This window comes from Oncorhynchus gorbuscha, linkage group LG08, assembly GCF_021184085.1.
Source record: "Oncorhynchus gorbuscha isolate QuinsamMale2020 ecotype Even-year linkage group LG08, OgorEven_v1.0, whole genome shotgun sequence".
NCBI classification, from domain to species: Eukaryota; Metazoa; Chordata; class Actinopteri; order Salmoniformes; family Salmonidae; genus Oncorhynchus; species Oncorhynchus gorbuscha.
Window position 1 is genome coordinate 56,672,860 of NC_060180.1, and position 25,888 is coordinate 56,698,747.

Consider the following 25,888-nt stretch of genomic DNA (forward strand, 5'->3'; position numbering starts at 1 on the left):
ATCGTGATCAGATCACGATCAGATGTGAGCATGAAGAGATGGTTCATGGACTTCCTATAGCAGTCCCGTGGTATCATTCCTGATAGATTGATAGTAGAGTGGACCACAATCCCATCAATATGGCCAATGCTAAGCAGCTTCAATATCCAGATACAATTACAGTAGGCATATTTACAACAGTTTTGAAACCATTATCATCTAATTTGGTAGTTACTTGGTCTTATCAAGGTTCTAAAGGACAGTTCATTTCTGGACAACAGGGCCATGAGAAGAAAACCCACAAATTCAATCACACATAATGGCAGTAAAAAAAATGAAGTAAAAAAAGTTAAGGGGCCAACCTAAGGGCCCCACATTTAATAAGATGGCAATTTTTGTAGTTGAATGTCCTATCTCAAATATTACAATAATATTTTTGTACTAAGGCAAAGTCATCAACACAGTTACCTTTAGAGAGACTCCCACATAAGATGATGCATATATTTCTCATTAAAGTTAAAGCCCTTCTTACACTATTACCGTGGCAACAAGCTAATTCATTTAAAGTATGGGACATGGTTTATATAAGGCAAGTTACAACTAAATGCAAGTGGTTTTTTCCATTGCAATTAGAGTTGACTTGGCAAAAAAATCACTAGATCAGAGTGTAATAGTTTTTGTTCAACTTGTGTATTAATGCTGTAAAAAAAAAAGATTAAGTACAAAAAAGCTCAGGTTTCTGCTGTAGAGGTTTTCAAGCATCTTCAAGACCCCCAACTCTGGTTTGCTCAGTTTGCAGGTGCATCACATTATATAGCACTAGTGATTCCAAGCATGAGCACCCCTAGTTTTTATAATACCAACTTTACCTGCATACATAACAATTTAGGCTATGTAGGCATGCTCGTTTTTATTCAAATTAATTAAATACATAGGTTTATCCTTTGTGTCTGTAAACTACTTTTCTCATGTGTCAACCAGATGTGCCGTGTGTGAGAAATTGGTGTTTAGATGGTGTGAGAATCAGACAGAATCACTGTTCAGTGGCTGTTGTGCACTAGCCTATTCATAAAAGTGCCTCAAAGAATACCGTTAAGGAGGACGGCCAGTGCATACAACTCGACGTCAACTGTGTGTAGAGTGACTGCCTGAATAGAGAGGTTTACTTTCCTCACTTACTGTATGTGTGTAGGGGCAGGGTTAGTGATGTCAGTCTGAAAGTAACAGATAAAACGTTTCAGCGCGTTGTTTTGATCTTGTGAATAGGCTGTGGAAGAGGGCGAGACTGGCGGTTCATCAGCGCAGAAAATATATTAACAATTTCAAATGGGGGATACAAGAGGACTTTACGCGCGCTTGAAGGTGATTTAACGAACTATTTTTCTTTGGAGAGTATTACCAGGAACAGCATTTAGTCTGATTCCCATTTACTTGCTCTCATCTCTTGTCTCATACCTTGCATTGTTACTTTGCAACTAAATGCAGAGAAAGGAAATAGCAAGTAAAAGAACAATAGACAATAGTTTATGGTTAGCTTACTTATATTTCTGCCATTGTGTCGCCTAATGACTGCATTTAATTTAATTTCACCTGAGGTTAATCTTTCAATAAAGCTTACCTTTATAGTATAGACCTTGAATTATAAATATTGTCTTAAAAGCATCAGCCAGCTTGTTCATTATTGTTGGCTACCCCTGCATCCTACTCACTGGGTGAATGTTAGGTTAACAACAACGGGCACTATCGAAAACAGCGCATGAGGGGGAGATTGGTGGCAAGACCTGAAATAACCTTTATTTTGCCAGGTATGGATGAAAACATTGAAAGCATTACTTGAATGGGCCTATACTGAAAGAAGATAAAGATAAACCCCACCAGTGACAATAGAATTCCCACTGAATTATTTGGACAAACACGCCGACATAGTAGACATATTTCAAAAATGAATTCCAAATTCTAAATTGATGCTGCAAAGTAGCCTAATAACAACAGTTTCATCATTTGTGTTCAATCAGGCGGTATCATGGCAGGCTGCTCTGACTGTCACTTTCCTTAATAGGCATGACCCGTTTACAGTGTAGCAGGTTTCAAAGGCGAGTTGATGTGATGCGCGCAGGTGAGGCTAGATGTGAGTCAAGCTGACGTTTTCCTTTGACCGGTAAAATAGCCAGAAGCTTTTACAAACCAAATATAAATTGAACCTCAACATTCAATAGCCTGAAGATTTTGCACTGTCAACGTAACATACTGCTACAGTTCCCCCTTTGAGTGCACTCTATTTAGCTGCGTTTTGAAGTCTAGAAGTAAAATTGGCATCGGAGGAAAATAGGTGCGACAAACCTGCCTTGTAAACACATGTGAATTAAAGTGTTAGTTTAAGTAAATGTTTCATAAAGGGCATTGAATGCAATGCACTAAATAGACCAGCCCAAACCAAAATAGGCAATTGCTTATGCAAAACATAGGCTACCTGCTTAAAACGTTTTAATCCTTGGATTTATTATAATACTATCATTTTAGAAATATACAGAGTTACCCAGTTATCATTTATTGGGGAATTTGTGTTTTAATCAAATCGGATCTTGTTGCTGGTGTATTCAAGTTGTATATCTTAGAAGCAATAAACTGAAAACATTCCAAAGCATCAATTCCAAATCTAAACTCCAAAATGTTGTGTCTCAGACTACTGGCTGTTGTCCTCATAATGATCAACACATGGTTGCTAAACTCTGCTCAATCAGATCATATCCAAAAGTTCAAACGCACATTGGCTCAGAGAGCTGACAGTGAAGTGGCTCACTTAGCAAGTGAACAGTGCAGGTCCACAAGACAGCCGAGACAAGTGACATACTCAGCATCAGTTCTACATCTCCCTCCAGTGGCTCACCCAAGGAGATACACCACAAGGCAAAGAGGTTTCTATCATATAGGTCCTCTTGAGAAGTCCTCTTGTTCAGGTGGGTGCAATTATGATGCTAATTCTAACCCAGGACTGCATAGTGCCTCTCATTGGGGCAATGGTGAGAAGAAGGATAATCGGGGAAACTCGGAGGCAGTGCTACCCAAAGACAAGGAGGAGAGACATGTTGAGAGTATGGGGATGGTCAGTTCTCCTCACCTCGACTCCAGTAGAAAGCCTCCCAGTCAGCCTGAGGTGACAGTGGATTCAAACAGTGACAGTGACAAACCAGAGGTTGATGGTGTGCGCTCTGAGGGACCAGACAAGCAGTTGCCGCTCAAGAAGCAGCAGAGAGTTCCGACTGACACGCCCACCTTCCACAGAAGGGTCCGCCGTAGCCCGGCAGTCTCCAATGGTGAAGACAGTCGGGCAGCTTTCCCTGAAAGCATAGTAAACTCCCCGGGGATATTCCCTACGTTTCGACAGCACAGTGACTATTCTGCTGAGAGTGAGGATTACCCTGGGGATCAGGAGGGACCACCTAACCCCGGCCCCGCCAGAATGTTGTGGGGTGCCCAGATCCCAGATGTCCACCCTAAGTGGATGTCTGCGTTGTACTTTAATGGACAGAAGGAACAACTGAGGGTCAATCCAGCAGCTGGTATTCAGCTTCCTCGGGCCAAGTTCAGTGTTGAACTGTGGGTCAAACCAGAGGGTGGGCAGACTAACCCAGCCATCATAGCAGGTGAGTGATACTCCACAACATATTCTCTCTCTCTCTCTCTCTCTCTCTCTCTCTCTCTCTCTCTCTCTCTCTCTCTCTCTCTCTCTCTCTCTCTCTCTCTCTCTCTCTCTCTCTCTCTCTCTCTCTCTCTCTCTCTCTCTCTCTCTCTCTCTCTCTCTCTCTCTCTCTCTCTCAGAATACACAGCAGACACAATTTATCTTGCATTGCAGACGTAACATGTCTGGGTTTGTTTAATTCATCATTAATATATTAATATATTCATTTAATAGTTACATGACATGGTTGGGAAGATGAGAGGAATTGGGAAATCAGCCGTTATGTGGTGCAAATGGGTTATTAAGGGGTGAAATTCCGCTGGGCACACCACGTAATTTTAACGTAGAAATGTGGAATGGAAACTATGTGTTTGATGTATTTGAAACCTTTCCACCTATTCTGCTCCAGCCACTACCACGAGCCCGTCCTCCCCAATTAAGGTTCCACCAACCAGTGGTAGATCTCCACAGACCTGCAACCTTTGCATGCTATCTTGAACATGCACACTTTCTATAATTACATAATAATAATTTTCTAGTTACAGTTACCTCAACATGTGGCCATGGATGAGTTACTCATTTTAAGGTTAAATCAAATTTGTTTGTAAGATAGCCTTAACTATAGGCTATTTACTGTATTACATACGTCTTATCGAAATGTTAGGTTGACAATGGAACCAAATATCAAGATTTAAAGAAGATGTATCTAATGCTTGGATAGTTTAATCAGAGCCACTGTCATAATCCTACTCTTTAACTCTTATTTTTGGTTTAGTTGGGGATGTGAATCAAGTTAATAGGCTATTTACCGTGTTGAAAAAGTGAATGTGAATTGTGTTTGGTTGTCAACACAACCAAATATTCACATTTTAAGGAGATGTATATTTTGTGCCACTGACTTAGTCTGACTTTAATTCCAGTCTACAAATGAATAATTGATATTTTGGAATCGCATCTCTATCTCAACCAAAAATCTAAATTAGAAAATAGGACTAAATCAAATCAAACTTTAAAGGTACGTTAAGTAAAGTTTGATTTGATTTAGTCCTATTATTTAACTTAGAATTTTGGTTGAAATGGAGACTTGAATCTAACCTATTCATTATTAACTTGAAGATTACATTTGACATCAACCAAAACATAAAAAAACTCTAGGCCTATATGTATTGTCTATTTTTAGTTGAACCCTGGGTTGAACTAAAACAATAGCTGTTGATAACTTTGCAAATGTTATATAGGCCTAAATATTATTATTATATATGACTTATAGAGTATAGTTACATTTCATTTGCTCAGTTAAACCTACCATTTGGAACAACTTCGATAGCAACAATGGATCTATTTAGATATTATGAGATCTCTCAATAATCATTCTCACGATAGCACATTGATAGTAGTCAGTGACAAATATCACATCTAAGTAGGGCTGGGTTTGGTAAAAACGTAGATATTTTTTTTTAGATAAATTAACTCTCCAATAGGAAGTGCTGCCCAGCCTATAGTTTTTTTTCTGATAATGGATATAACTTTGATGTTCTGGCGTTGTTTCAAAGGTACAAATTCTACATATTTTATATGAGGTTTGTATGACACGATGACATAATTCTGTGGTTGAACTCAAAACAACAGTTGATGACTTTTTGCAAATCCAATGTATTTTCCACATACTGTAGATTCCATGTCACAATACGTTGACAAATGATGTTGAAACAACGTTAGTGGCCGCCACCTGCAGGCTTGTTGTTTTGACGTCATGTTTTGAGAGGGTTAATGCTTAGTCATAGGCTACCCAGCAAGTAGATCCATTGCCACATGCGATGAAAAGTTTACATTTTATCCCAATCATTGGATTAATATCAAAACTAAATTCCTTTTGAAGTCTTGTCTTTTCCTCTGCTGACTGTGAGGTGGGATAAATCAAAGATGTCTAGTCTAGTTTAAAACTTCAAACAGGAGGAGTAAACTGAATTGCAAGGTTTATGTGGAGGTTCAATTTAAATAACATTGTTATTGATAGTGTAATCTCCTCGTATCCTGCAGGCGATATACCCACTCTATTTCAACAGCAGAATAAGGCAAAGGGTTGAAGGCAATATGATATAGACAATTAATTATTCATTATTTCACTGCATGAATGTAGAAAATCAAGAAAATAATCACAGTATTATTTGGATTGGGATGTAATTTATTTATTGATGTGGGAAATAGCCAGGATCAATGATTGAACCAGGGACTTCTCATATGTTAAACTAACATGCTACTGAAGGGGGTTAGGCAACCACAAGTCCACAAGAGCCACAATGCCTGCAGGTTTTCATCCTTGTCTTTTAACCAGGACTGGAGGAAGCAGCTGGGTACAATTGCTCAATTAAGGCTAGGATTCAATCCGATCGCACTTTGTCGGCTATGTGCCATTTAAAGGTCATTTTCCTGTTGAACCGGCATATGCAGCGTTTACCGTGAATGCGGTCTCCGTGAACGCGGGAACAGTGCCTTTAAAAAGTGCATAGCCGACAAGTGTGATCAGATTGAATCCCTGCCCAATAATCATTGAGAATAGAACCCCCCTTACCAACCCATCTATCTATGCAATTGCAATTCTGAAAATAGCCACACTTAATAGTTGTTTTTAGTAGGACTGTAGAAGCACTCTTAGATAACATGGTTCCAAATGGGTTCTTCGGCTGTCCCCATAGGATAACCTCCAGGTAGAACCCTTTTGGATTCAATGTAGAACCCTTTCCACAGAGGGTTTTTATATTGAACCCCAAGGGTTTCTGTCTGGAACCAAGAATGGTTCTACCTGGAATCAGGATGGTTCTCCCTGGAACCAAAACAGGGCTTTCAAAGGGTTCTGCTAGATAGCAACTTTTTTGCTAAGAGTGTGAAGCTACACTCCTCATTTGGGAAGTGCTCATGTTTCCACCTCCTTTCAGTTTCCCTTTTTATTTTATTTGTATATCCTCGTCACATGTCTCTTATATTCATATGGAATCATGACCTACAAGCTTTGGCCTCAATCTTTAGTGACCCTTATGTGACATTTCACAAATTAGTTTTTCAACAAAATATTTTCACATTTTTTTTTCAATTAAAATAATTCATTCCTGAACTGGGTTTGATTGGCAAAATTAAAATTTGAACAGATAAATTACAGACTAGTTTTATCCTCTACTCTTATAAATCTGCCTCTCTATTGTTGCCAGATAATAATACAGTATCAAGACTTTTACTTGGCAGAGATGCTGTGTTCTAACCACTACTTTGAGTGAATTAAATGCTTAACCATGATATTGGCCAACCCTCCTGAGGAATATTTTCATACAATTTCCCAGCTTTCTTTTCAATATCCCAAAAATGTCCACATTTCTGTGTGTACAGTGTGTATGGAAGGAGGGTGAAGGGGTTCCCTGACCTTTAGCTGTCCCGGCATAGAGCATCTGGAAGCCAGATGTGAGTCTCTCTTTCTGAAAAACAGCTGTGAATCAGTGCCTTCGTTTAGGGAAATACCTTCAACCCCTCAACTCTCTGGGTAATTTGGCTTTAATTACATTGGAAGAGGATGCTCAATGTTTATGCCTTTTTACAAAATAATATTTGTCTTCCTTTTGTGTAGGGGTTTTTGACAACTGCTCCTACTCCCTAAGTGAGAAAGGATGGTCAGTAGGTATTCGGACAGTAGAACCCAGGGGGAGAAAAGATGCCAGATTCTTTTTTACACTTCGTACCGACCGTGCTCCCAAAGCAACGACTATCTATGGGCATCAGCGCTACCACCCTAACTCCTGGACTCACCTGATGGCCAGCTACAATGGTCACAATATGACCCTCTACATAGATGGTGCCAAGGTTGCAGAGAGCCGTTTGCAGTCTGGTAACCTCTACAGCCCATTCATGGAGACCTGTCGAACACTTCTTCTCGGTGGGGACCAGTCAGACCTTGGGCACAACTTCCGAGGGTACATCGGGGGTATTGTATTATGGGTGCTTCCTCGCACTCACGAGGACCTCCTGAAAGGGCGCTCTCATATTGATAAGAGGGAACCAAACCTCGCTCTCTGGGCTGACTTCTCTGAGGTAGAGCAACATTGGAGTCCTCATAAGGATGGCTACCACCCGTCCATAGTCATTATCCCTATCCCTGAGCTGGAACATGTGTCCCCCTTTGTGCCCCCTCCCTGTGGATTAACAGCCTGTGACAACACAGACATCATCCTCGGCTACAATAACCACTGGCAGCTGCGCACAGAGAAGAGGATCCGCTACCGCATTGTCAACATCTGTAACGACGACGGAAGTCGTCCCACCGTCTCCCATGCCCAGATCCAGCAGCAGCACCAGGCACTTGTCGAAGCCTTCCGTTCCCACAACATCAGCTTGGAGCTGAGCACGCATACCATCCAGAACACATCTCTACGCCAGCGCTTCATCCTAAGCAACTGCCGGATCAGTAAGATTGGTAACAGGCACTGTGATGCGGAGTGTGACCACCCACTGACGGGCCATGATGGTGGGGACTGTCTGCGTCTGGGCCCCTGCTACAACTGGAAGAGGAGGGACGGGGTCTGCAACACAGAGTGCAACAGCATCCACTACGACTTCGATGATGGAGACTGTTGTGATCCAGAAGGCACGGATGTCCTGAAGACCTGCTTCGACCCAGAGTCCCCAGACAGGTGAGATATTTCTTTCAATTTTGGGGGGGCAGGAATCCTCAAACCCTGCTCCTGGAAATCACTGGTCTATGAGTTTTTCCTGTAAAACTTTACATTAGGTGCTCTTATACCTGTGCTCTTATATCTGTAATTATGAATAGTTGCTGCGTTGGGCAGTTGTCCCGATCGTTTAGACATACAGTAGTAATGAGTCACAAACAATACCTTTAAACATTTTGGGGTCCAGAGCAATGTTCTATCTCATATCAAATTAACTTAATCTGTTTATAATGATGTTCTTTACTAGTTCTGACAAAGACAAAAAATGGTTTTGTCTCTGTCATCCTTAGCCTTCCTTAGCTACCGCAACCAAAAAAGTACTTTGCTGCCTGTCCCTGTATTTATGGGACTTTGTGCATGTTGTGAGTTTTTAACGATAATGACGGTAATGATATTGAGGTTCTACAGAGACCTTGGGAGCGTAACGCCTAATTAGCGATATCTTGATTTACTAAAGAGGCCTAAAGTGTCTGTCTTCAAGGCACACAAGTTTAAACTCTGGAACAGTTTCTGAAAGCAAGTGAAACTGGGAATGGGACGAGAAGCCAAAGTATACAGTTATTATGGCTAAACAATGAAAGCAGAAGTCTCCTCCGCTCCGTTCTATTCATTTTGACAGGCAGGCTTATTTGCGTTTCAAACTAAATACATGCTGTATTGCCATAATATCTTTTTTGCTTAATAGTGCACAGCATGTAGGTAGAAATACTAAACGTGCGTCTGTTGTCTGATCCATTTCACAGATGTGAGAGATCAATAGACCATCCATATACATATAAAGTTTGCACTCATTCAAGGAATTTTCTTTGTTTTTACTATTTTCTACATTGTAGAATAATAGTGAAAACATCAAAACTATGAAATAAAACATATGGAATCATGTAGTTGGTTACTACACATATGGAGTCATCGTGTAGTAACCAAAAAAGTGTTCAACAAATCAAAATATATTTAATGTTTTAGATTCTTCTAAGTAGCCACCGTTTGCCTTGATGACAGCTTTGCACACTATTGGCATTCTCTCCACCAGCTTCACCTGGAATGCCTTTCCAACAGTTTGAAGGAGTTCCCACATATGCTGAGCACTTGTTAGCTGCTTTTCCTTTACACTGCGGTCCAACTCATCTCAAACCATATCAATTGGGTTGAGGTCGTGTGACTGTGGAGGACAGGTCATATGATGCAGCACTCCATCACTCTCTTCTTGGTCAAATAGCCCTTACACAGCCTGGAGGTATGTTGAGTCATTGTCCTGTTGAAAAACAAATCATAGTCCCACTAAGCGCAAAACAAATGAGATGGCATATTGCTGCAGAATGCTGTGGTAGCCATGCTGGTTAAGTTTGCCTTGAATTCTAAATAAATCACTGACAGTGTCACCAGCAAAGCACCTCACACCATCACACTTCCTCCTCCAAGCTTCACGGTGGGAACCACACATGCAGAGATCATCCGTTCACCTACGCTGCGTCTCACAAATTTGGACTCATCAGATCAAAGGACAGATTTCCACCGGTCTAATGTCCATTGCTGGAGTCTCTTGACCCCAAAAAGTATCTTCTTATTATTGGTGTCCTTTAGTAGTGGTTTCTTTGCAGCAATTCGACCATGAAAGCCTGATTTACACAGTCTCCTCTGAACAGTTGATGTTGAGATGTGTCTGTTAACTCTGTGAAGCATTTATTTGGGCTGCAATTTCTGAGGCGGGTAACTCTAATGAACTTATCCTCTGCAGCAGACGAAACTCTGGATCTTCCTTTCTTGTGGTGGTCCTCACGAGAGCCAGTTACCTCACAGCGCTTGATGTTTTTTGCGACTGCATTTGAAGAAACGTTCAAAGTTCTTAACATTTTCCGGATTGACTGACCATGTTTTAAAATAATGATGGACTGTCATTTCGCTTAGCTTTTTGAACTGTTCTTACCAAAATATGGACTTGGTCTTTTACCAAATAGGGCTATCTTCTGTATACCAACCCTACCTTGTCACAACACAACTGATTGGCTCAAAGGCATTAAGAAGGAAAGAAATTCTACAAAATAACTTTTAACAAGGCACACCTGTTAATTGAAATGCATTCCCGGTGACTACCTCATGAAGCTGGATTTGAGAATGCCAAGCGGGTGCAAATCTGTCATCAAGGCAAAGGGTGGCTACTTTGAAGAATCTCAAATGTCAAATATATTTGGATTTTTAAAACACTTTTCTGGTTACTACATGATTCCATATGTGTTATTTCATAGTTTTGATGTCTTCACTATTATTCTACAATGTAGGAAATAGTATAAATAAAGAAAAACACTTGAATGAGTAGGTGTGTCCAAACTTTTGACTGGTACTGTATATCTCAGGAGGTTGGTTGCACCTTAAATGGGGAGGACGGGATTGTGGTAATAGCTGGAGTGGAATAAGTAGAATGGTATCAAATAAATGAAACACATGGTTTCCATGGTTTCCATGTGTTTGATGCCATTCATTCCATTCACTCCGTTCAAGACATTATTATGAGCCGTCCAACCCTGAATAGCCTCCACTGATTATATATCTTGATATACTGTGCATTTTCCGAGCTTCCTATGCATTGCAAAGTATTATAAACTGCTTAAAATGAGCTACAATTTCCTGTAGATTATTTACATTTGAAGTTGGAAGTTTACATACACTTAGGTTGGAGTCATTATAACTCATTTTTCAACCACTCTACAAATTTCTTGTTAACAAACTATAGTTTTGGTAAGTTGGTTAGGACATCTACTTTGTGCATGACACAAGTCATTTTTCCAACAATTGTTTACAGACAGATTATTTCACTTATCATTCACAATTCCAGTGGGTCAGAAGTTTACATGCACTAAATAGACTGTGCCTTTAAACAGCTTGGATAATACGAGAAAATTACGTCATAGCTTTAGAAACTTATGATATGCTAATTGACATCACTTGAGTCAATTGGAGGTGTCCCTGAGGATGTATTTCAAGGCCTACCTTCAAACGCAGTGCCTCTTTGCTTGACATCATGGGAAAATGAAAATAAATCAGCCAAGACCTCAGAAAATAATTATAGACCTCCACAAGTCTGGTTCATCCTTGGGAGCAATTTCAAAACGCCTGAACGTACCACGTTCATCTGTACAAACAATACTACGCAAGTATAAACACCATGGGACAACGCAGCCATCATACCGCTCAGGAAGGAGACGCGTTCTGTCTCCTAGAGATGAATGTACTTTGCGAAAAGTGCAAATCAATCCCAGAACAACAGCAAAGGACCTTGTGAAGATGCTGGAGAAAACAGGTACAAAAGTAAATATATATCCACAGTAAAACGAGTCCTATATCGACATAACCTGAAAGGCCGCTCAGCAAGGAAGAAGCCGCTGCTCCAAAACCGTCATAAAAAATCCAGACTACGGTTTGCAACCACACATGGGGACAAAGGTCGTACTTTTTGGAGAAATGTCCTCTGATCTGACGAAACAAAAATAGAACTGTTTAGCCGTAATGACCATTGTTATGTTTGGAGGATAAAGGGGGAGGCTTGCAAGCCGAAGAACACCATCCCAACCGTGAATCACAGGGGTGGCACCATCATGTTGTGGGGGAGCTTTGCTGCAAGAGGGTCTGGTGCACTTCACAAAATAGAAATGATGTGGATATATTGAAGCAACATCTCAAGACATCCTTCAGGAAGTTAAAGCTTGGTCGCAAATGGTTCTTCCAAATGGACAATGACCCCAAGCATACTTCCAAAGTTGTGGCAAAATGACTTAAGGACAACAAAGTCAAGGTATTGGAGTGGCCATCACAAAGCCCTGACCTAAATCCTACAGAAAATGTGTGGGCAGAACTGAAAAAGCATGTGTGAGCAAGGAGGCCTACAAACCTAACTCAGTTACACCAGCTCTGTCAGGAGGAATGGGCCAATATTCACCAACTTTATTGAGGGAAGCTTGTGGAAGGCTACCCGAAACGTTTGACCCAAGTTGAACAATTTAAAGGCAATACCAAACACTAATTGAGTGTATGTCAACTTCTGACCCACTGGGAATTTGATGAAAGAAATAAAAGCTGAAATAAATTATTCTCTCTACTATTATTCTGACATTTCACATCCTGAAAATAAAGTGGTGATCCTAACTGACCTAAGACAGGGAATTTTTACTTGCATTAAATATCAGGAATTGTGAAAAACTGAGTTTAATTGTATTTGGGACGGTGTATGTAAACTTCCGACTTCAACTGTATATGTTAAATTGGGGCTCCTTTCCCAAACTGATTGTTGGTTTGTATTTTCATTTGAAGAAATATTGTTGCTGAGATTACCTGGGCACTAATAATACATTTGTAGTGCAGTCAGTCAGTGTGTTGTTTTGCACAGTGAGGGAGGGATGGTATTTGTACTTTAAAGAGCAACAACAGCAGCTAAAATGCCATTTCCCTAGACAGATATAAAATTAAGTGTGTGGAAGGCATGAGCGTAGAACTGACTTCTGATTTATAGCTTGCAATGATGTAATCTCTCTTTATTACTTGCCAAAGTTTTTCCTACCTCTTACCCTTCACTAAAACTGTATGAATTGCGAATCCACCCGAGATGCAAATGCTTCATAAAACAGGGCTCTCTGGAATATCTGCAGCGCAGGTCTTTAAAAGGCTCTTGACCTGAGCTGGTTGGAAAAGTGCAATCTGTTGACTGCAATCCAGAGTTTTAGAATAATTAATGCAGGGATGACATTTTGATGGCATCTGTGGAGTGTACAATTTTATCTTTGGCTCTGGGATTTTTGGTATTTTTCTGTTTGAGTTATGGTCCAGGTTATCTGCAGCTCGGCAATAGAACTCAATCCCTAGCCAATTGCTGTCACTACACAAATGTGTTGTTCAAGCAGACAGAGAGCCAGCCATGAGGAATGGCCAGGTACATGAAGAATTTGGCAACACAAGAAAGTGAAAGGAAAAACGAGGAGGACATTTTAGCCATTAATGCTGGGATATTCCCCTGCTGCTGAGGGGATCCAGAATTGGTGGTTTGAATCTGTTTGCAAGGCAAACTGGGTGGTTCTCAAAAATCACTTTTTCTCCAACAATGAAAGAATCAGGGTTAAAATTAAGCATGAACAGAATGGAAAAAAGATACATGATCTTTGAGTACGGTTCTACAGTCCCAGTTCAGATCATCCAAGAAACACAGACGATTTTGAACATAATTCTATAGAATTTGTGCAGTATAACACTTCTTTAAAGGAAGTAGGCAATGTAATACCCCCTTTCCAGATGTATTGTTTGGGAGTGCCAGTGTTGTAAGACGTTTGTTTATGAATATTAGACTTCTCAACAGACTCAATGATGTCCAAAGCTATACTGAATGGATTATATCAACCAAAACAGTGCTTCAACATGTAGAATTCAACATAAACAATCAATGATTTATTAAAAACAATACATCTGTATTTCACATGTTATGAATATGCATTATGAAGCTGATTTGACATAATGATTGGCACAGCTTTTGCTAGTTTAATGAAACTTGAATGTAAGGCAGGCTACACTTGGTCAGTTCTTGGGTGGGACACATCCAAGAAACAGTAGGTGGTTCAATTAATGGGCTAGACTATTTGGCAGGTTTGGAAAGGGCATTTCAAACAAATGGGCCAGTGATAGGTGCAAAGGCTTTCCAGCTATAACAGCAGAAGATCAAAATGACGTGACATATTCTAGAGTAAGGATTGTAAAAACAAACTGTCAAATTGACCCAGATTAAAATCAGGGAATGCAAGGGGGAAAAATGCTAATGACATATACTTCTTCTCCCTGTTGCAGAGCCTATATGAGTGTAAAGGAACTGAAAGAGGTGTTGCACCTGAGCAGCACAGACACCCTCAATGTTTTCTTTGCCAACAATTCAGCCCGTGAAGAGTTAGCAGGGGCTGCAACCTGGCCATGGGCAAAGGAGGCCCTCAACCATCAGGGTAAGCTACTGCTACACCCCTTCCTTCTGTCTTTACCTGAATCAAACACAAAGGTCATTGAGCTACACAATCCCTTCAAAATGATATGCATGCTAAAATGTGCCAAACTGGATTACATTGACTCCCACTGGATTGTGTTCAGTAAAAGTTACACCAAAGTAAAAAGCAGAAGAGGTGCAGGTAGGCATTGCCCTTGTCTTCAAAATCTGGTTATGATTCTCTCTCTCCCCCTCTCATTCTCACACTCCCTCCCTCCCACTCATTCACTCTCTTCCTTCTTCACTCTCCCCCTCACTATCCTCATCTCTTGCCCTCCACTCTTTGTTCTCAGTATTAGCCGTAGCAAGATTAATGAGCCTTAATCCTGGGTATAAAAGAAAACACTTGTAGCGTGCATAGATTTCCCGGCAGATTGCCTCCTAATCATTAGGGCTTTCCACTGTAAAGACAATCCCAACAACAACCAAACAAAAACCAGAAATGCCAGGGTAATGCCCTTTTGCCATTTATACATCGCTGCCAGCCCATTTGACTGTTTAAGCACTCGTTAAAGCTAAGAGTTTTCTCCTCACATCCAGCTCTTTCATAAATCCAAACTTTACCTGAAGTGGGAAGGTCTTTTTCTAATTGGTTTGGCTGGTATTATTTTGGCTGTGTATTACTAAAGAAATTGCTCTACCAAATAAAAAAAAGACTGTACTATGTTACAGTCAAGTTGCTTCTTGTAAATGATCCTTTCGTCTTCTTTTCTCGTCTGTGTATTCTCTTCCATCTACTGAAGAGCTTTAAATCACTCACAAAGAGTGCTTGGCCGGGGAGTGAAACCCCTTTAAAGTATTATTCTCTGTTCAATCAGGTTTGTTGTTGTGTTCCCTCTGGGTTGTGTCTTACCTCCTGGCACATTCATTATGGGCCCTGGGGATGGCGTGCGGAGCATTCCAGCACAGATGTCCTTTTCTTCGTCCACAGGGTTGAACTGCATCAACAAGCCAGTCAGTGTTTTGGGCTGGGCTTTCTCTGATGTGTCCCTGATGGACCGTCGTCTTGCAGGTTTCCCTCCCCTCTTTGAACCCCACAGCTCCCAGAATTGATGATATTTCACTCAAAGCCATGAATGATACAAGGAAAGACGCAGTGGTGCCACGACTGTAAGAGAGAAGAGAGACTTTGTAGTGTCAGTTGTGTAGTTACTTTTCACAGTCTTATTTTGTAATAAACTGTCAAGCTTGTATATCAGATGACACAGGAATATATATAGTGGGGTCCGAAATGATTGACACCCTTGATAAAGATGAGCAAAAATGACTGTATAAAATAAATTATTAAAATACTGAGCTATATTGTATGCTCAAAAAATTGGGGAAATTGTATACTTTCATACTTGTACAATTGCTCAGAGAAAGAGGTTTTGTTTAACAAGTAATACTTTTTTTCTCTCAAAAAGGTAGGGTTCAAAATCATAAAATTAATTCCCTTCAATGCCTCAATACCTTGTGAGAATAAGGGCACTGAGCCTTGTTCTAAAATGTTTTATGAGTTGGAGAAAACAGTGGGAGGGATCTTAGACTATTCCTCCATACCGAATCCTTCCAGATCCTTGATATCCTTTGTCAGCACTTATGGACTGCCCTCTTCAATTCAAAGCACATGTTTTCAATGGGTATCAAGTCCAGAGACTGAGATGGCCATTGCAAAATGTAGATGTATTTTTTATTTTTTACCAATTAACCATATATTTGTGTATTTTGATGTGGGTTATTGTCTTGCTGGAAGATCCACTTACGGCCAAGTTTCAGCCTCCTCGCAGAGGCAACCAGGTTTTTGGTTTAAATGTCCTGGTACTGGGTAAAGTTCATGATGCCGTTGACCTTGGCCCCAGGACCAATAGCCTGATAAGATCAAAGTTTCAAATCCAAGGTGAGGTTTAGAAAGGCATTGAAAACAGGGGTGTCAATAATTTTGAGAAAAAAGTATTACTTATTGAACAACATCTCATTCTCTGAGCAATTGTATTAGTATAAAATAAAATCATTTTCCAATTTGTTTTGCATATAATATAGCTCAGTATTTGAATTCTTTTTTTTTTCTGAAGTCACTTTTGCTCATCTTTATCAGGCTGTCAATAATTTCAAGCCCACTGTATGTTTACCCAGACCTGATGATTTATGTCTGAGGACAAACCATGAGAACCTTTTTTAATGAGTCCCATCAGGACTTACGGTCAGGAAATCTTCATCTGACAAGAGGATCCTCTACCAATTAACTTCGATTGTACCAGAAAATATTCTCCACCGAAGTGAATGTTGAAGCAGAACCTTGAAATACATCTGCCACTATTTACAGGCTATAAATGTGCTATTAAAGTGAAGTTGTCTCAACGGGCCCAGCGGATGTCCTCACAAATTGAATAGTGTTTCTAATTAGAAAACAAATAGCATTTTTATTCTATTCCAGCTCTTAAAGTTAATAATGGGCAATAACCACTGCTTCCATATTCCATAAATTACATCATAAGAAATTATGCAAATTATTTCTGGGGATAGCACTATACTTGTTTCTTACATACTGAGATAAAACTGCTGACGGGTTGCCTCATGTCTAAGTGGTTATAAATGTCACATCGTTTAAGGTTTTTATGACATTAGTTGGTTATAAAACCAAATGTTAACATGTTATTATTCAGAAGCTTGTCAGAGAAAATGTGTTTGACTGTTTGCTTGAGGTGGCAAGCTTGACTAGCTAGTCAAGAAACACACAGAAAACATTGACACAGTGAATGAAATAGACATAAATAGAGATTGTTTCTGATTCATCTTCGCCCCAAAAAAATGGATGTCCCACTGTGATCATGGAGCTAGATCCATCGTCTGGGATAGAAGTTATTTACGGGCTCTAAGAAATACCACCTAGCTCTTTGGGAAGCAACAAAGGCAGACTATTTCAGCTATCTCACCACCTGTTGAGTTCTGTTAGAGTGGTAACATGACACCGATATCATCCGATCCTATCCACAGGTGGAATGGTGCTCAATCCATCCTACTTTGGCACCGTCGGACACAATAACACAATGATCCATGAGATGGGCCATATCTTTGGACTGTATCATGTCTTCAAGGGAGTCAGTGAGCGGGAGTCCTGTGATGACCCCTGTCAGGAGACCACTCCCTCCATGGAGACAGGAGACTTATGTGCAGACACGGCTCCTACACCAAAGTCAAAGGCCTGCCATGACCCTGGCTATGTGAACGACACCTGTGGGATAACGCTCTACCAAGACACACCGTACAACAACTACATGAGTTACACAGGTAGGTCTACTGTAACCTCTCTGCAATGCTGTCAACATAAGCTAGACTGCATCCTAGTTTATCCCTTCATAGTGCACTACTTCTGACCTGGGCCCTATGGGCCCTGGTCAAAAGTAGTACACTATAAAAGGAATAGGGTTCTGTTTGGGACGCATCCCTAGAATGAGGCTGTGGTGCTGTATTCCTACTGCAAGACCACAAAGGTCTACTGTATATACAGTATTAGGTTACGTCCAAGTGTATTGCATTTGGACTAGGGATTGCATAGTATTGATCATACATCCACATCAAACTTGAGTGGTAAAAATGATCTTGGCTGTTTAATGTTAGATGATTTCCGCTGGGAACATTGACTCTACTCTACTTTCACTTCTTCTCCTGAGACGATAACTGCACCAACCATTTCACACCAAATCAAGTGGCTCGGATGCATTGTTATATGGATCTAGTCTACGAGAACTGGCTGAAAGGGAGAAGGCCCACCCCCATCCCTCTCAAGCCCATGGTGATTGGAAAGAGCTCAGATTCGGTGTCCATTCATTGGCTTCCACCTGTAAGAGGGCCACTTCATCAAAGGTAGAATAATTGTGTAGCTACATTTTTTCCTCATATCAACAGTAATGAGATAGGATGCATCCCAAATGGTTTCAATTCCATATATAGCTCACTACTTTTAACCAGTGCTCATTGGGAGCCCATAGTGCACTATAAAGGGAATAGGGTGCCATTTCGGATGCAGTATAGATATTCATGAATGATTATGACAATTTAAAATATTTTCTGATACTTACATTTGAGCAACTCTATTGACAGTTCTCCTACAGTGGATAGTGTAAACTGCAGGGACTGTGAGGCAGATGGTGTGTTCCATCAGTATGCCTATGAGGCCACCTCGCCACGGGTCTGTGACTCCTCTGGATACTGGACACCTGAAGAGGCTACTGGTCAGTATTTTTCTTTAGCCACTCATGGGCCTGTGTGACTCAGATTGGTGGCACATGCCACTTGCAACATCAGGGTTGTGGGTTAAATTCCTGATGAGGCCACCCATAACAACATGTATGCATGCACCTCTGTAAATACATTTGTATAAAAGTGTCTGATAAATGGCATATACTATGATAATTACATTGGCCACTAGTAAACAGTCTAGGAAAGAAGTCTCAGAGCTTGCACACTCAGTGACATATCTCTGACACCCCAAACACATAATAGAGTAGGCATGTATTCATTGTCTGAAAAAAATGACAGATTTTAGTGTCCATTTTGAACATACACAAAACATTCAGTTACAGTTTAGTTTCTGTCTTTCTGCCAGGGGGGGTCCCCTGTTCTCCTGTGGGTAATGTCATGCAGGTGAAAGAGGACCCAAAAGCGACTTGGCGAAAACAGAGTCTTTAATCCAGTAAAGTAAATACAAACAAAAAACACAACTTTCACTCGAAATGACGAGGGACAAACTGGAGACTCGATCTTGAACAGCAGGTGAACAGCAGGTTGCCTCGGGAAGGCACTTGAACCAGACAGACTCAGACACCTGCTCACCACGCAGCATCTGAGGAAAACACGACACGACAGGGCGATACACAAACACAGCATGGTGAATTCTAGACAAGGAACCGACAGGACAGGAACGGAACACAAAGGAAGAAATAGGGACTCCAATCAGGGGAAAGGATCGGGAACAGGTGTGGGAAGACCAAATGATTGATTAGGGGAATAGGAACAGCTGGGAGCAGGAACGGAACGACAGAGAGAAGAGAGAGCGAGAGAGTGAGAGAGGGAGGGGAGAGAGAGGGATAGAAAGAGGGAAAGAACCTAATAAGACCAGCAGAGGGAAACGAACAGAATGGGAAGCACAGGGACAAGACAAGATAATAAATGACAAAACATGACAGTACCCCCCACTCACCGAGCGCCTCCTGGCGCACTCGAGGAGGAATCCTGGCGGCAACGGAGGAAATCATCAATGAGTGAACGGTCCAGCACGTCCCGAGACGGAACCCAACTCCTCTCCTCAGGACCGTAACCCTCCCAATCCACTAAGTATTGGTGACCCCGTCCCCGAGAACGCATGTCCATGATCTTATGTACCTTGTAAATAGGTGCGCTCTCGACAAGGACGGGAGGGGGGAGGGAAGACGAACGGGGTGCGAAGAAAGGGCTTGACACAGGAGACATGGAAGACAGGATGGACGCGACGAAGATGTCGCGGAAGAAGCAGTCGCACAGCGACAGGATTGACGACCTGGGAGACACGGAACGGACCAATGAACCGCGGAGTCAACTTACGAGAAGCTGTCGTAAGAGGAAGGTTGCGAGTGGAAAGCCACACTCTCTGGCCGCAACAATACCTTGGACTCTTAATCCTGCGTTTATTGGCGGCTCTCACAGTCTGTGCCCTGTAACGGCAAAGTGCAGACCTCACCCTCCTCCAGGTGCGCTCACAACGTTGGACAAACGCTTGAGCGGAGGGAACGCTGGACTCGGCAAGCTGGGATGAGAACAGAGGAGGCTGGTAACCCAGACTACTCTGAAACGGAGATAACCCGGTAGCAGACGAAGGAAGCGAATTGTGAGCGTATTCTGCCCAGGGGAGCTGTTCTGCCCAAGACGCAGGGTTTCTGAAAGAAAGGCTGCGTAGTATGCGACCAATCGTCTGATTGGCCCTCTCTGCTTGACCGTTAGACTGGGGATGAAACCCGGAAGAGAGACTGACGGACGCACCAATCAAACGACAGAACTCCCTCCAAAACTGTGACGTGAATTGCGGGCCTCTGTCTGAAACGGCGTCTAACGGAGGCCATGAATTCTGAATACATTCTCGATAATGATTTGTGCCGTCTCCTTAGCGGAAGGAAGTTTAGCGAGGGGAATGAAATGTGCCGCCTTAGAGAACCTATCGACAACCGTAAGAATCACAGTCTTCCCCGCAGACAAAGGCAGACCGGTAATGAAGTCTAGGGCGATGTGAGACCATGGTCGAGAAGGAATGGGAGCGGTCTGAGACGACCGGCAGGAGGAGAGTTACCCGACTTAGTCTGCGCGCAGTCCGAACAAGCAGCCACGAAACGGCGCGTGTCACGCTCCTGAGTCGGCCACCAAAAGCGCTGGCGAATAGACGCAAGAGTGCCTCGAACACCGGGATGACCAGCTAACTTGGCAGAGTGAGCCCACTGAAGAACAGCCAGACGAGTGGAAACAGGAACGAAAAGGAGGTTACTAGGACAAGCGCGCGCGACGCAGTGTGCGTGAGTGCTTGCTTAACCTGTCTTTCAATTCCCCAGACTGTTAACCCGACAACACGCCCATAAGGAAGAATCCCTCGGGATCAGTAGAAGCCACAGAAGAACTAAACAGACGGGATAAGGCATCAGGCTTGGTGTTCTTGCTACCCGGACGGTAAGAAATCACAAACTCGAAACGAGCGAAAAACAACGCCCAACGAGCTTGACGGGCATTAAGTCGTTTGGCAGAACGGATGTACTCAAGGTTCTTATGGTCTGTCCAAACGACAAAAGGAACGGTCGCCCCCTCCAACCACTGTCGCCATTCGCCTAGGGCTAAGCGGATGGCGAGCAGTTCACGGTTACCCACATCATAGTTGCGCTCAGATGGCGACAGGCGATGAGAAAAATAAGCGCAAGGATGAACCTTATCGTCAGACTGGAAGCGCTGGGATAGAATGGCTCCCACGCCTACCTCTGAAGCGTCAACCTCGACAATGAATTGTCTAGTGACGTCAGGAGTAACGAGGATAGGAGCGGACGTAAAACGTTCTTTTAGAAGATCAAAAGCTCCTGGGCGGAACCGGACCACTTAAAACACGTCTTGACAGAAGTAAGAGCTGTGAGAGGGGCAGCAACTTGACCGAAATTACGAATGAAACGCCGATAGAAATTAGCGAAACCTAAAAAGCGCTGCAACTCGACACGTGACCTTGGAACGGGCCAATCACTGACAGCTTGGACCTTAGCGGAATCCATCTGAATGCCTTCAGCGGAAATAACGGAACCGAGAAAAGTAACGGAGGAGACATGAAAAGAGCACTTCTCAGACTTTACGTAGAGACAATTCTCTAAAAGGCGCTGTAGAGCCAGGGCCAGGGCCCTAGAAGCCTCCCTACCAAAAACTGAACGGTCAAAAACCCGAATCATCTCCTCTTTAAAGTTCTGGAACTTGTTAGAGCAATCAGCCCTTGCCTCCCAGATAGCTGTGCCCCATTCTCGAGCCCGGCCAGTAAGGAGTGAAATGACGTAAGCAACCCGAGCTCTCTCTCTAGAGTATGTGTTGGGTTGGAGAGAGAACACAATCTCACACTGCGTGAGAAAGGAGCGGCACTCAGTGGGCTGCCCGGAGTAGCAAGGTGGGTTATTAACCCTAGGTTCTGGAGGCTCGGCAGGCCAGGAAGTAACAGGTGGCACGAGACGTAGACTCTGGAACTGTCCAGAGAGGTCGGAAACCTGAGCGGCCAGGTTCTCCACGGCATGGCGAGCAGCAAACAATTCCTGCTCGTGTCTGCCGAGCATGGCTCCTTGGATCTCGACGGCAGTGTAACGAGCGTCTGAAGTCGCTGGGTCCATTCCTTGGTCGGTTCCTTCTGTCATGCAGGTGAAAGAGGACCCAAAAGCGACTTGGCGAAAACAGAGTCTTTAATCCAGTAAAGTAAATACAAACAAAAAACACAACTTTCACTCGAAATGACGAGGACAAACTGGAGACTCGATCTTGAACAGCAGGTGAACAGCAGGTTGCCTCGGGAAGGCACTTGAACCAGACAGACTCAGACACCTGCTCACCACGCAGCATCTGAGGAAAACACGACACGACAGGGCGATACACAAACACAGCACGGTGAATTCTAGACAAGGAACCGACAGGACAGGAACGGAACACAAAGGAAGAAATAGGGACTCCAATCAGGGGAAAGGATCGGGAACAGGTGTGGGAAGACCAAATGATTGATTAGGGGAATAGGAACAGCTGGGAGCAGGAACGGAACGACAGAGAGAAGAGAGAGCGAGAGAGTGAGAGAGGGAGGGGGAGAGAGAGGGATAGAAAGAGGGAAAGAACCTAATAAGACCAGCAGAGGGAAACGAACAGAATGGGAAGCACAGGGACAAGACAAGATAATAAATGACAAAACATGACAGGTAAGGTGCGTGCAAGGATAAAGACTGTCTGGAGAAAAATACGATAATCATTAAATGATAATTGCCAGGGTAAATAACTTATTTTGTTTTAGCCATAAGAAAAACACGGTGCTTGGCAGGGTCAACTTTTGGTAATGTTGGGTGCTGTGGAACATTAAACTGTCATAAAAACGATGTATCCTGTAAAGCTTTGATACCTTATGCTTTATGTAACAGTTCCTTATTATCCCAATCAAGATTCTTTGAGTGTACAGAAGCCCAGTCTTTTGACATTACGTGTATAAAATGTTTAGAAAATTCTACGAAAATATGTGGAAATTCACAGATGTAATTTATGCTTTGAAAAGAGACAGAGAAATCAAAATCAAGTTAAAATTAAATCAAATGTTATTTAGCATATGCTTCATGAACAACAGGTGTACACTAACAGTGAAATGTTTACTTTACAGGCCCTTCCCAACAATGCAGAGAGAAAAATATTGAAAATATTAACATTAACATTAATATTGAATAAATACACAAAGAGTAATGATAACTTGGCTGTATGCACAGGGTACCAGTACCAAGTCTATGTGCAGGGGTACAAGGTAATTGGAAGTAAATATGTACTGTACATATACTGTAGGTAGTGGTAAAGTGACTTGGAAACACGACAGATAACAGTAGCATCAGCATATGTGATGAGTCAAAAGAGTTAGTGCAAAGAAAGTCAATGCAGTTAATCCAGGTAGCTATTTGGTTAGATATTTAGCAGTCTTATGGCTTCGGCATATAAGCTGTTCAGGGTCCTGTTGGCTCCAGACTTGGTTCATCTGTAATGCTTGCCATGTGGTAGCAGAGAGAATAGTCTGTGACTTGGGTAGCTGGCGTCTTTGACAATTTTTAGGGCCTTCCTCTGACACCACCTGGTATAGAGGTCCTGGATGGCAGGGAGCTCGGCCCCAGAGATGTACTGGGCCGTACGCACTACCCTCTGTAATGCCTTGCAATCGGATACCATGCAGTTCCCATACCAAGTGGTGATGTACCCAGTCAAGATGCTCTCAATGGTTCAGATGTAGAACTTTATGAGGATCTGAGGGCCCATGCTAAATCTTTTCAACGTCCTGAGAGCGAAGAGGTGTTGTCGTGCCTTCTTCACAACTGTGTTGGTGTGTGTGGACCATGTAAATCCGTTAATGATGTGGACACCGAGGAACTTGAAGCTCTCAACCCGCTCCACTACAGCTCTGTTGATGTGGATAGGGGCGTGCATGGCCCCTCCATTTCCTTTAGCCCAAAATCAGCTCATGTGCTCTTGCTGATGGTGAGGAAGAGGTTGCCGTCCGGGCACCACACTGCCAGGTCACTGACTTCCTCTCTATATGCGGTCTCATTGTCAAGCCTACTCATCGTCAGACACTGTCGTGTCATCAGCAAACATAATCATGGTGTTGGAGTTGTGCACGGCCATGCAATTGTGAGTAAACAGGGAGTACAGGAGGGGACTAAACACCCACCCCTGAGGCGCACCCATGTTTAGAGTCAGTGTGAGGAATGTGTTGTTGCCAACCCTCACCAACTGGGGACAGCCCGGTTAGGAAGACCGGAGGACCCAGTTGCAGAGGGAGGTGTTCAGTCCCAGGGTCCTGAGCTTAGTGATGAGCTAAGAAGGCACTATGGTGTTGAACGCTGAGCTGTAGTCAATGAACAGTATTCTCACATAGGTGTTTCTCTTGTCCAGGTGGGAGAGGACAGTTGTAATGCAATAGAGATTGTGTCACCTGTGGATCTGTTGGGGCAGGATGTGAATTGGAGTGGGTCCAGGGTGTCTGGGATGATAGTGTTGATGTGAGCCATGACCAGCCTTTCAAAGCTTTTCATGGCTACAGACAACAAAGTCAAGGTATCGGAGTGGCCATCACAAAGCCCTGACCTCAATCTTATAGAAAATTTGTGGGCAGAACTGAAAAAGCATGTGCGAGCAAGGAGGCCTACAAACCTGACTCAGTTACCCCAGAATTGTCAGGAGGAATGGGCCAAAATTGACACAATTTATTGAGGGAAACTTGTGGAAGGCTACCCGAAACGTTTGACCCAAGTTAAACAATTTAACGGCAATGCGACCAAATACTAATTGAGTGTAGGCAAACTTCTGACCCACTGAGAATGTGACAAAAGAAATAAAAGCTGAAATAAATCATTCTCTCTACTATTATTCTGACATTTCACATTCTTAAAATAAAGTGGTGATCCTAACTGATCTAAGACAGGGATTTTTTAAAATATTTTTATTAAAATTATTTTCTATGATAAAATGTCAGGAATTTATTTGGCTAAGGTGCATGTAAACTTCCGACTTCAACTGTAGGTATTATGGACTGGGTTAGGGAGAGGTTGAAATTGTCAGTGAAGTCACCTGCCAGCTGGTCAGCGTATGCTCTGAGTACACGTCCTGGTAATCAGTCTTGCCCCGCAGCCTTGTGAATGTTAACCTGCTTAATGAAAGGTCCTTTTCACTTTGGCTACCGAGAGCGAGATCACACACTCATCCGGAACTGCTGGTTCTCTCATGCATGGTTCAGTATTTCATGCTTCGAAGTCAGCATAGAAGGCATTTAGGTCGTCTGGTAAGCTTGCTTCACTGGGCAGCTCAAAGCTGGGTTTTTCTTTCAAATGTTTGATAGTTTGCAAGCCCTGCCACATCCGATGAGCATTAGAGCCGGCGTAGTAGGATTCTGTCTTAGTCCTGTATTGATGCTTTCCCTGTTTGATGGCTCATCGGAGGTTGTCATAGGATTTCTTAAAAGCGGCCGGATTAGTGAGAACTCTCTATGCATTACTTTTAATAACGATAAATACAATTATAGCATTAGCCAGGAGAAAAGAGTGGAATCTATAATTCTGGGGTAGGCTTTTTTTGTGTAATGTTGTGTAGTTCATGGGAGAGAGTTCTATTACCTGCTTGTCCATGTTTAAGCCATGGACTTCATTCATGGGCCTTGAGAACTTCTGCTAGAACAAACAAAAGTTTATCAATTTAAAAATGAATGAGGCCTTTTGTACACTGAGTGTACAAAACATCCTAATATTGAGTTGCACCCC

General features: G+C 42.5%; 1 protein-coding gene across 1 annotated transcript in view; it reads left to right on the top strand.

The window, feature by feature from the left end:
- Positions 1-1,166: 1,166 nt before the first annotated feature.
- The window catches only part of pappa2 (pappalysin 2), a 72,518-nt gene continuing 47,796 nt past the window's right edge, over positions 1,167-25,888 (top strand). Inside the window, exons 1-7 of the mRNA XM_046359957.1 lie at positions 1,167-1,341; positions 1,785-3,623; positions 7,276-8,335; positions 14,195-14,343; positions 17,358-17,651; positions 18,035-18,227; positions 18,465-18,595. Of these exons, the coding sequence (XP_046215913.1) occupies positions 2,648-3,623; positions 7,276-8,335; positions 14,195-14,343; positions 17,358-17,651; positions 18,035-18,227; positions 18,465-18,595 (2,803 nt within the window). The 5' untranslated portion in view covers positions 1,167-1,341; positions 1,785-2,647. The remainder of the gene's footprint in view (positions 1,342-1,784; positions 3,624-7,275; positions 8,336-14,194; positions 14,344-17,357; positions 17,652-18,034; positions 18,228-18,464; positions 18,596-25,888) is intronic.